Source organism: Eleutherodactylus coqui, chromosome 1 (assembly GCF_035609145.1).
Source record: "Eleutherodactylus coqui strain aEleCoq1 chromosome 1, aEleCoq1.hap1, whole genome shotgun sequence".
NCBI classification, from domain to species: domain Eukaryota; kingdom Metazoa; phylum Chordata; class Amphibia; order Anura; family Eleutherodactylidae; genus Eleutherodactylus; species Eleutherodactylus coqui.
Window position 1 is genome coordinate 258,906,618 of NC_089837.1, and position 10,717 is coordinate 258,917,334.

The window sequence follows — 10,717 nt, forward strand, 5'->3', positions numbered from 1 at the left end:
TTTTCTTGCAATGTCTAAGGCTACAAAACATGGGTAATGTGAAGGAACCCATTGGAAAGCATGGGCTTCTCCTACATGCGATTTGTCACACTGTCGCATCGCAAGAAAATTGCACAAATTTGTCGCCCGTGTGACAGCTGAGCGCTGCCTCTGATTGGTTACAGCGCTAAGCCAATCACAGGCCGCACTTCAGGAGGCAGGGATTTTCAATCCCTGGAAGAGGAGCAGAAGAAGAGTGTCGGGGACCGGCCAGAAGATGAGCCAGAGATGACAGCGCTTTCCAGGTGATGTATTCTTATTTTTTACTTTATTTTTTCTACAGTTATGGACTATTTTCGGGGTAGGGCTTATATTTCAAGCCCGCCCTCGAAAATCCTCATCGCAGAGAGTCCCCTGCCACTGCTGTCACAGCAGTGGCAGAGGATCACGATCCTCACCATTGATTTCAATAGGGTTGGCGCTGCTGCCGCTGGCCCCATTGAAATGAATGGGAGAAGATCACTATCCCCTGCCATGGCTGTGACAGCCACAGCAGGAGATTCCTTTAGCCCTGCTGGGATGTCAGGCTGTTTCCCTGCGAAAACACCTCACATCCAGGGCTTCTGAAGGATTGCGAGAGCGATATCGGGGCGTCAATCACATCCCGATATCGCTCTCGTCAGTGTGTGGGAGCCCTCGTGCTGGCATGTGCAAACTCTCCTAAAAATTATGATTGGGAATTACCCTCTTGGGTCTGTGTGAAAGGTACCTTAGGCCTCTTTCACACAGGTGTTTTTTTTTCACAATGTTGCACTAAACCTTTATTCTCTTCTATGGGGCTTCTCAGATGAGCGGGTTAGTGTAGCATTGATAACGCGTGCTAAAATGAATATTGTATGTTCTATTTTTAAGCGTTGCAGCGAGTTTTTGACGCCCTGCGTCGCCCATTGAAATGAACGTGGTATGTTAAAACTGCTATAGAACACTGCGTTTTTACAAAAGCTTGTATGAGGGCTCCTTCAGGCTGGGTTCACACGGGGCAGATTCCCGGCGGAAATCTCATGTTTTTGCCGCAGCGAAAAACCGCGAGATTTCCGCCGGGAGAAGCGCTGCTTCAAAACCCGGGGCACTTAGCCGCGGGTTTTGAAGCGGCCTGGCCGCTTGCTCTTCCGCTGCGGATGGCGCTCCCATAGAGGAGAGCGCAACCGCAGCGGAAGAAAAAAAATTTTTAAATCTCCTATGCTTCCCTTTGGAACCTCCTTTTCATCGCATTGCAACGCACAAACTTGTGATTTTTGTGCGATGAGTTTTATACAGAAACTACTATTGACTTGAGAATATCGCGGGGGCGACAGTGATGTGATGCGAGATTATTCTCAGGAAAAAGCATCGCTGACATTCAAAAATCATGGAAACTAAGCAAAAGTTGTGGCAAAATCGCGATGGCCAGTGTGAAGGAGCCCTAAGAGTATGCTCCCATGGCGGATACCGCCCCTAAAACTGCAGCAGAAATCCAAGGCTATACTGCAGTGGATCCACCAGTGTATGTGGTCCTATCAACCTACCCTTAGGCCTAAAATTCAGATGGACGCATTGTACCCAATTTTAGCCGTCTGCATTCAAGACCTAACACTAACTAGACCTCACGATTCCACTGAATAGGTGTACGGATAAAGGAGACCATCCGAATAAGGCCTTAAGGACTCATTCACAATTGCGTACTAAGCATCTACATTACGTTTTAATTTTTAATACATTGTATAAACAAACCAAAAATGGGAAATAAGCCATTTAAATGTTTCGGCAGACATTTTCTTTATGCCCATGGTGTTTTTGTCAATATGCAGAATGTTCCAATGGATTTGCAGGAGTTCCGTCTTTTCGCTCACGAAGGCAAGGAAACGAGCCCGCTCTCATGCGTGTAGATGCTGCATCCGTGTTTGGAAGCTGAAATCTAGAAGGGGAACCTACAGAGAGAAACGCTATAATGGAGGATTGGCATCCCTTCCATATATTGCTTACAAATAACAATGACCAGAATGCGTGGGCCCACTCTCACACAGGCGGTTTTTCGTGGTGTTTTGAACTCCGCAGTAAATGCTCCCATTGATTTTAATGGGAGCCTCGCAGAGATGTGCTCGATCATGGCGCTTTCCAGCGCCACTATTTTTGACAGTCTGTTCCATCTTTTGTGTTTAACGCAGCTCATCAATGATGGTGTGCGCTAAACCACCGCTGTCGGCCACAGGGAGCTGCGGCTGAAAACGACAGTAAAGCCGCGGTGCTTTGCCACGCTGCTGTGAGAGTGGCCTAAGTGTGAACATGGCTTAAACTGTCCAGAACAGCCCCGTGTCATGTGTCCCCGTGTTCACACGCAGGCCCTCCCTCAGGAAAGAAGTGGCCTGTTGGTATTTACAAGCGCAGTCTGTGAATAGCAGAGAATAAACAGTGGTTCTCTGTGAACCAGTAGTGTCCTCCTTGCCATCAGCACTGCCCATCTGTTTACTTCTCTGCCATCTTTAGTGTGGGCGATGCCCGTCCCCTTGCCTGCACGACTCCCCTGCTCTGCTAACACACTGCATAGATTAGAGGAGATGCTCATAGCCCACTCTTCTCCCACCGACAACCAATCCCCAGTCCGCCCACATTAAACATGGCGCCCGCCTTCCTGTGAGAGCCCCCCTCTCCCTACGTCCCCCGGCAGTCATGGCGCAGCTCGGCATTGTGGCGGTGCTCTTCTGCTTGTCTGCAGTCACACAGGCCGGCACACTGTTAGGCGGCCGCACGACCGCGGATAGGGAGTCCCCGGGGGTGAAGCAGGCGCTGAAGCTGGCGATGTACGAGTACAACAGGCGCACCAACGACATGTACCAGGCCCGCGTGGTGCAGCTGACCAACGCCGAGAAGCAGGTCGGTGCTGCGGCGCAGAGCTGGTCCGGAGCTGGCTATGGCCGCCCCCCATCATATTGGCAGGATGTCTGCTGACCAGCACAGAACATTCCTGGCCGCGGCCCCATTTACAAAATCCAGGCTGCAAACTGCGCCATTTTTTACATTCAAATTAATGCTATGTTCGCAGAAAAAGTGGCATGTAAATTGCCTCAGTGGTTCCCATATAAGGCAGCCACACGCCGGCGGGCGGCACCCACCGCGCACCAGTGAGGCGCAGCCTACGGGCGGACGCAGCTTTTGGTTTTGTGAATGTGCTGCGTTTTCCCGAACTGAAACATTGCATATTCGTTGCGGATCTGGCCCTGATTGCATTTTTTGCATTGCGCTCGTATTAACAGCATTTTTTATGTGCTTTAAAAAAAACAAACTGCAAGTAGGCGCATTGATTTTACGTGGAAATCCTCAGTGAATCCTCCGGTGTCGCACAGCGCCATGATTACACCTTCCCATTTGCGCTTATGGGCTATTTCGGTATAGAAGATTCTGTGGGGTTCTTCACATACAGGTCTGAATTCCCGGATGATACGGGCCGCTCGTGTGAATGAGCCCTCGGCCCGCTGCCGCACCTTCACACGAACGTATTTGTACATGCAAAATCTGTAAAACACAGAACCCAATCATTTCTGTACTCCGTCCCCGTGGGCGTGCATTTCGTGCCAGCAGTAAAAAAGTGCGCATACTCTATTTTTGAGGGCATTTGCGCAGCAAAAGTCCCGTTGAAGTCTATGGCAGTTGCACGAATATGCATGAAAGACTGCGCAAAGCTACGGAAAGCAAAACCCATATCTGGATCTCATTGGGGTAATAGCCTTTTTATCCATGCGTGCGTGGACTGGCCCTGCGGGAGCAAAACGTGCGGTACTGTGCGCCAATATACATGCAAGTCTACCTCGTTCACGGCGTTATTACGTTGCACTTCAGTGAGTGTTTTTGCGTATACGCTCATATAAAGAAGCCCTCAGTGTCAGATCCATATGAATTAGGCTTTAGGTCTCTTTCACACGGGCAACAGCGACATTGTCGCAAGAAAATCGCAGCAATATCGCAACTGTGTTTTGTGTAATATTGCAGCATTTTCTTAGCTATATCGCCATTATGTGTTGCTACAAAGTCGTATGACTTTGTAGTGTTCTTTTGCAGGAATCCTTGGGAGGAGTGGTGGTGAAGGGGGTGCTTAAAATATAAAAGCCCTACTTCAAAAACAAGCATAAAAACAATACAAGAACAGCTGTGGCTCAGCCAATCACTGCAGCGCTGGAGAACCAATCACAGCCATTCAATGTGATGGCTGTGATTGGTCATTGAGCTCGGCAGTAATAGGCTGAGCTGCAGCGCTGGAGAACCAATCACAGCCAGCGCTTCCTGGAGGCAGGGATTTAGTACCTCCTGACCAGGAAGTGCTACAAGGAAGTCTGCTGTGGACAGGCGGCCTAAATCTCGCCCGCTTTGCTTGTACTATGTCATGCTTGTGTTTTCCACACTTAGGGATTAAACAGTTGGGTGTCTTTTGTCTTATCTGGCTGTGAAATCACATAAGGGGACGAAATGAAACCACTGATTTCAATGGTTTCGTTTTCACAGTAGGGATTCTCCAGCGTTAATACTATGTGAGAAACATACGGCAGGGCCTGCCTTACCAATTTTCTTTTTCAAACGCATGTGCAGGGTTTGAATAAGATCAATGGGCAATGCGTTCCGAGAAACGCGAAAAGGTAGAGCATGCCACGATTTTTTTTCCTCCTTGCATTGCTCATATGTCCTCCTTTGACCCAATTCTGGTCGGCGCTGCGATGCTCAGTGAATAAAATGCTGGCCGCTCCACTCATTTCAATCGGGTAGCATACATGACCAAGCACTAGGACAGTACGTTATTGGGATAAAAGTAAAATAAAGCTAAATGAATTAAAGCAGCTGCCGGAACATAAAGCAGTCTACACATTTCTTCATATCGTCTTGGCTGTAACAACCCGTGCAATATATTTATGATGGCTGCTGTATATGCCATAAAAAGCTAAATGGAAACTGCAGCAAAATAGTTTCTTCTTCTGCACTGGTGTCAATATAATTTAAATGTAAAAAATTGCACCTACATAAAGTACAACTCGTTCTGCAAAAAGCAGGGCTGCAGAGACTAACAGTTATTACTGCTGCAGCGCAAACTGGAAAAATATACAAAATTGTTCCTGTCCTCAAGTGGTTCCCAGCACTCAGAATCAGGAGTCCAGGCGCTGCTCACCCCAAAGAGCAACTGCAGGATTTCCATAGATAGTAAGGATCTTCCTAATCACACATGGCTTGTACTCCAAATGGCAATTAATATCTCTTCTCTCGCCCCCCAAAGCTTGTATCCGGGACCATGTACTATCTGGACACGGATATTAGGCGAACTCAGTGCAAGAAGCCGACCACAGACGCGGACAACTGTGAATTCCACACAGATCCCCAGCTTTCTATGGTAATGTCTAGCTCCACAGCATGTTTAATTCTTATGTGATCGCCTAGTGTTTTTAGGATATGTAGCACCTGTACGAGCCAGTCATCTACAGACCATTTTAGCAAAGGTGGATGCATAAGCATCTGAATGTTGATGCAGATTTGCCTTGGAATTTACCTTTTGACTTGCATGTGTTAAATCCAAACACAGTTGCTACAGTTGCTATTGATTGTGGCATGTAAGGGTTAAGCTGCCAGGATCTGAGGTTTCTCTGCTCCTCGCTGCTTGAGAAGGATCCTGTCTTTCAGTAGTCAGCCAAGTCAACACCTTAAAAAGATGTGCAGGTTTAAAACCTGTTTGTGAGTCGTCTCCAATGCCTTAAAAGGTACCAATTACTGGAGGGCATATTCATAAACTGAGAAGTTTTACTTGCAGGTCATGGAGGAGCACGGATAATGTAAGGGCCGATACCCCCTTATACATGCTCACTCTACACATCTGGCAGTGGCTTAAAGGGGTTGTCCCGCGAAACAAAGTGGGGTTATACACTTCTGTATGGCCATATTAATGCACTTTGTAATGTACATTGTGCATTAATTATGAGCCATACAGAAGTTATTCACTTACCTGTTCCGTTGCTAGCGTCCCCGTCTCCATGGTGCCGTCTAATCTTCAGCGTCTAATCGCCCGATTAGACACGCTTGCGCAGTCCGGTCTTCTCCCTTCTGAATGGGGCCGCTCGTGCCAGAGAGCGGCTCCTCGTAGCTCCGCCCCGTCACGTGTGCCGATTCCAGCCAATCAGGAGGCTGGAATCGGCAATGGACCGCACAGAAGACCTGCGGTCCACCGAGGGTGAAGATCCCGGCGGCCATCTTCACAAGGTAAGTAAGAAGTCACCGGAGCGCGGGGATTCGGGTAAGTACTACCCGTTTTTTGTTTTTTTTTATCCCTGCATCGGGTTTGTCTCGCGCCGAACGGGGGGCTATTGAAAAAAAAACAAAACGTTTCGGCGTGGGACAACCCCTTTAACTTCCTTAGAGCAAAAAGATTGGGTAGTTAAAGGGGTATTCTGGACTTTTTAAACAGGGGTCCACCATTCAGTTCCCATGTCTATCAGCTAGTAGTGTCATCATCAGTGGTCACAGCAGGAAGTGGGAGCTCTGGTTTCACTTCCATTGAAATCAATAGGAGCACCACACTTCACTTACATTTCTTGCTTTTCTTATAGTCAGGTCAGGATTTGATGTAAGGAGCACAGCGCTCCTATTGATTCAAATGTGAATGAAGCTGGTGTTCCCATATCCTGCTGTGACCACTGTTAATGGCATGCGGCCTGCTGCGGGCCGGATGGTCAGCTGATGGACAGGGGTCCCAAGTGGCGGGCCTCCATCCATCAACTTCCGATGATCTATCCAGAGTATAGGTCATAAGTTCAAAACGTCTGGAATACCTCTTCAAAATGCAGCTGATCAATCCTTATCTCACCTGACATCTGCTGTCAGTGATGGTCAAGAGGCTCCTATACGCATTAGATGATTAGGCAGACATGTCTAAATAGGCGGGGTTGGCCAATATACGTCTAATTTCTATGACTACCTTAAGGAGCAGAGTAAAGGGCTCCTCATATCTCATTCCTTAAACTTCAGTATGACTTGGAGTTGATTGGAGAATTGAGATTAAAGGGGTTCCTTGGAATTGAAGGACATTGCTGCTTTCTTCCAAATACAGTACCAACTCCCCACAGGTTGTATGTGGTATTGAAGCTCTGCTCTATTTAATTCAGTAGAGCTGTGCTGCAGTAACAGAGAAGACCTTTGGACAGATGTGATGCGGTTTCTGGAAGAAACCAGCCATGTCATCTAATGCTGAAAAACTTTTGTTACATGGCAGCAAATGTTGTGTTATACACGCTACAGCACAACAAAGCTGTACATTCAGTTTTGCTAAAAATGTGCTGTTTGATGTTTTTCACCCTGTTATTACATTGCAACGGAAAGATAGATCCTACGAAGCATGTAATTGTGAGAGCGTAGCTCAGGATCTGTGCCGGAACATCACTTGCAAAAAAATAGAGAACAGAAGTATAGCAGTGTATTATCGAAGGGTCTCTATACAGTCATATTCACTCCTGTGCTTTTCCACAAGAGCAATCATCACTCAATGAATGGAGGTGGATGGGCCCAGAGATCGTTCCAGCCTCCATTTACAGTAAACAGGTGATGAATAGATGAATTACTGCTTGCTTACACGGGCCAATCACCGGTCAGTTTTTGTGAGTACATAAACTGAATGACGAAAGATAAATGAACAAATTGTCATTCAGCTCCCGCATTTACACTGAACAGATTCCCTCGATCCAGCGAGAATCCAAGCAATGACTGGCCCATGTAAAAGGGTCCCAAGTGATCATACCATTACAGGTTCAAGTCCCCTGCAAGGGTTTAGAAAAAAATGTATAAGGAAGAAAAAAAAGATGAGAAGGAAGAAAAAAAGTATATATCCAGTGGAAGAGCGAATAAAACGTCCTCTTCTCACACTTTGTTAGAAAATTAGTTAGAGAAAAAAAAACACATTTTTTGCGCGGGTCTTGTATGTGGAATATGCTGTACCAATCTGCCATAGGCATCCATGTTGCTGCTCACACTACTTGTGCAAAATAGATTGCAGCGTGTTCTTTGGAGATTCTGTCATGTTCACTTTGGACAGGAAAAAAATAGTAAGTTAAAATCATAAATAGTTGATTTTTGCATCATTGAATATAGACAAATAGACAAGTGCACCCTGCAATTTACGCCTTCCTAGCTCAATTACTTCAGTTCTGTTTTGCTTCAGTTTTTTACTGGAACAAATAGAGTAGACTGTGATATTTGTCTAGTAAAAAAAAGAGAAGCAAAATGGAGCTGAAAGAAACTGAAGCGAACAGAAATCATTCATTATTTTTGAAAACCCATTGAAATCTATGGGGCAGAAACGTGATCAGTGTATTTGAGTTTCACGTCAGATTCTCTTTTTTTTAAAAACGGAGCAGAGAAACAAAAATGCAAGACTAAGATAAAGGCAAGTGTGAACAAGTGTGATGTATAGATTTCTATTTAAACAGATGGATGTTTCATCAACAGTATATTCAGCATTGTGACGGCCAGTGTATTTTTGTAGCTTACTGTTTTGAAGAAATATTATTGCATTAAAGTTCTAATTGTAACCTGTTTTGTTTTGTAGATCACTCATTGCCACTTTGAAGTGCGCGTCATTCCTTGGGAGTCAAAAACTGAGTTGAAAAAGTATAATTGCAATTAATTTGTGTTATTCCAGCATACTAAGGTTTTTACCATGGCATTTTATTAATGTTTTACAGCATAGAGTAGGATAAACGTTTGATACGCTGTAGTTTTTAACTTTGGTATTATATGCAAAAAATAATAGCAAAACTAAAATGTGGTGTTCCTAAGCAAAGTGAAGTGTATTCAGCAGCTTTCATTTAAGAAAACTGTCTTTTTTCCACTAATTGTAACCTGACTTGCATAACAGTAACTAAGTTTTTGTAATATACCTCTGCATTGTTGTTGCCTTGTTTTTAACTCCCTATTGCAGTAACTAGGACAAACGCTCAGTGTATGGTATTCTGTTGTATAATAAAGCAGTTATTTGCAGAGTTTTGCCTAGTTTGAATGATTACACACAGTACACAGAGACATTACAGACAGTTTTAACCCCTTGATTGGCACGCCCAAAAATTTTCCGGGACGAGCTCCACTGCTCATAGCGATATAGCCCGGAAGATTTCCAGGCTATGTATCACTATGGGAGCTGCAGAGCACAATGCCACAAGCTGTGGCAGTGTGCTCTGCCTGCACAGTCCCACAGAGAACAAAGCAGGAGGTTGAGAAGCAGGAAGATATTGCCGATCTGCCGGCAATCTCCTGCTTCTAATGTCCTGCTTTGTTTACAGGTTGCTATAGAGACCATCGGCTTGTCAGAAGCAAGCCGATGGTCTCTGTTGCAGGGAGAGCTGGTGCTTGGCTGTCAGAGGACAGCTAGGTACCAGCTCTTACAGCAGAGATCAGAGAAAACCTCCGCTCTCTGCTGTGTTAACCCTTTACATCCTGCAGTCTATGTGACTGCAGCATGTAAAGGGCTGTCCCCATGTGACCCCCCCCCAGAATGTGATCAGGGAGTCCTGATGGGTCTCTGTGGAAGTCACCTTTAAAAAAGTAAAAAACAAAAGTAAAAAAAAAAAAAGTAAAAAATTATTTAAAAAATAAAATTAAAAACACTTGTCTCCCTTTACTTTGTGAAAAATTAAAAATAAAATTACACATGTGGTATCCCTGCGTTGTAATGACCCAGAGACAGAAGTTAGTACATTATTTAACCCTTTAATGACACGGTCCCTTTTTTTTCTTCTTTCCCCATTTCTTCCCCCCCCCCCCCCCCCCCCGTTTAAAAAATCATAACTCCTTTATTTATCCATCGACGTCGCTGTATGAGAGCTTGTTTTTTGCGGAATGAGTTATATTGTAACTGAAAAACTTTTACAAAAATCTAAGTGGGGTAAAATGAAAGAAAAATGACATTCCACCATCCTTCAGTGCGTTTTGTTTCTACCACACACAAACTGCAACAAAAATGACCTGATAACTTTTATTCTATGGGTCGGTACGAATACTACGATACCAAATATGTATACTTTTTTTTACTATGGCACTTGTATTTTTTTTCAAAGACCTTTACTTTTTTTAAATTATTTTCTGCTGCATCTTCTGCGCACAATAACTTTTTTATTTTTCCATCAACGTACTTGAGCAGGGGTTCATTTTTTGTGGGACGTCCTGTAGTTAACGTTGGTACCATTTTGGAATACATATGATTTTTTTGATCGCTTTTTATTGCATTTTTTCTGGGAGACAGGGTGACTGAAAAAGTGCATTTCTAGCATTCTTTATTTTTTTTTCGGATTACGTTCACCGTGGGGGGTAAATAATGCACTATTTTGATAGATCAGACATTTACGGCCGCGGCGATACCAAATATGTATTTTTCTTTTATGATTTAGATTTTTTTATTATAGATATGGCAAAAGGAGAGTGATATAACTTGTATAACTTTTTTTCCCTAATCTCCCTACAAATTTTTTCACAAAAGTTATGCAATACATTATATATACCCAAAAATGATGCCATCAAAAAGTACAACTTCTCTAGCAAAAAAAAAGCCCTCATATGGCCGTGTCAATGGAAAAATGAAAAGGTTATGGCTCTTGGAACGCAACTGCAAAATTAGTTGAAATTAAATGATTGGCCCATTTAAAAAACCTGCCCTGGTGGGCACGACAGGGGGGTAGGAAACCCGCCA

At 44.5% G+C, this 10,717-nt stretch overlaps 1 protein-coding gene across 1 annotated transcript; it reads left to right on the forward strand.

Annotated features, from left to right (window-relative positions):
- The first annotated feature begins 2,591 nt into the window (after positions 1-2,591).
- On the forward strand, positions 2,592-9,017 carry LOC136632956 (cystatin-like). The gene is made up of 3 exons (XM_066608279.1): positions 2,592-2,889; positions 5,273-5,386; positions 8,585-9,017. The coding sequence occupies exons 1-3, from the start codon at positions 2,686-2,688 to the stop codon at positions 8,660-8,662; spliced, it is 396 nt and encodes a 131-aa protein (XP_066464376.1). The 5' UTR covers positions 2,592-2,685; the 3' UTR covers positions 8,663-9,017.
- Positions 9,018-10,717: the final 1,700 nt, after the last annotated feature.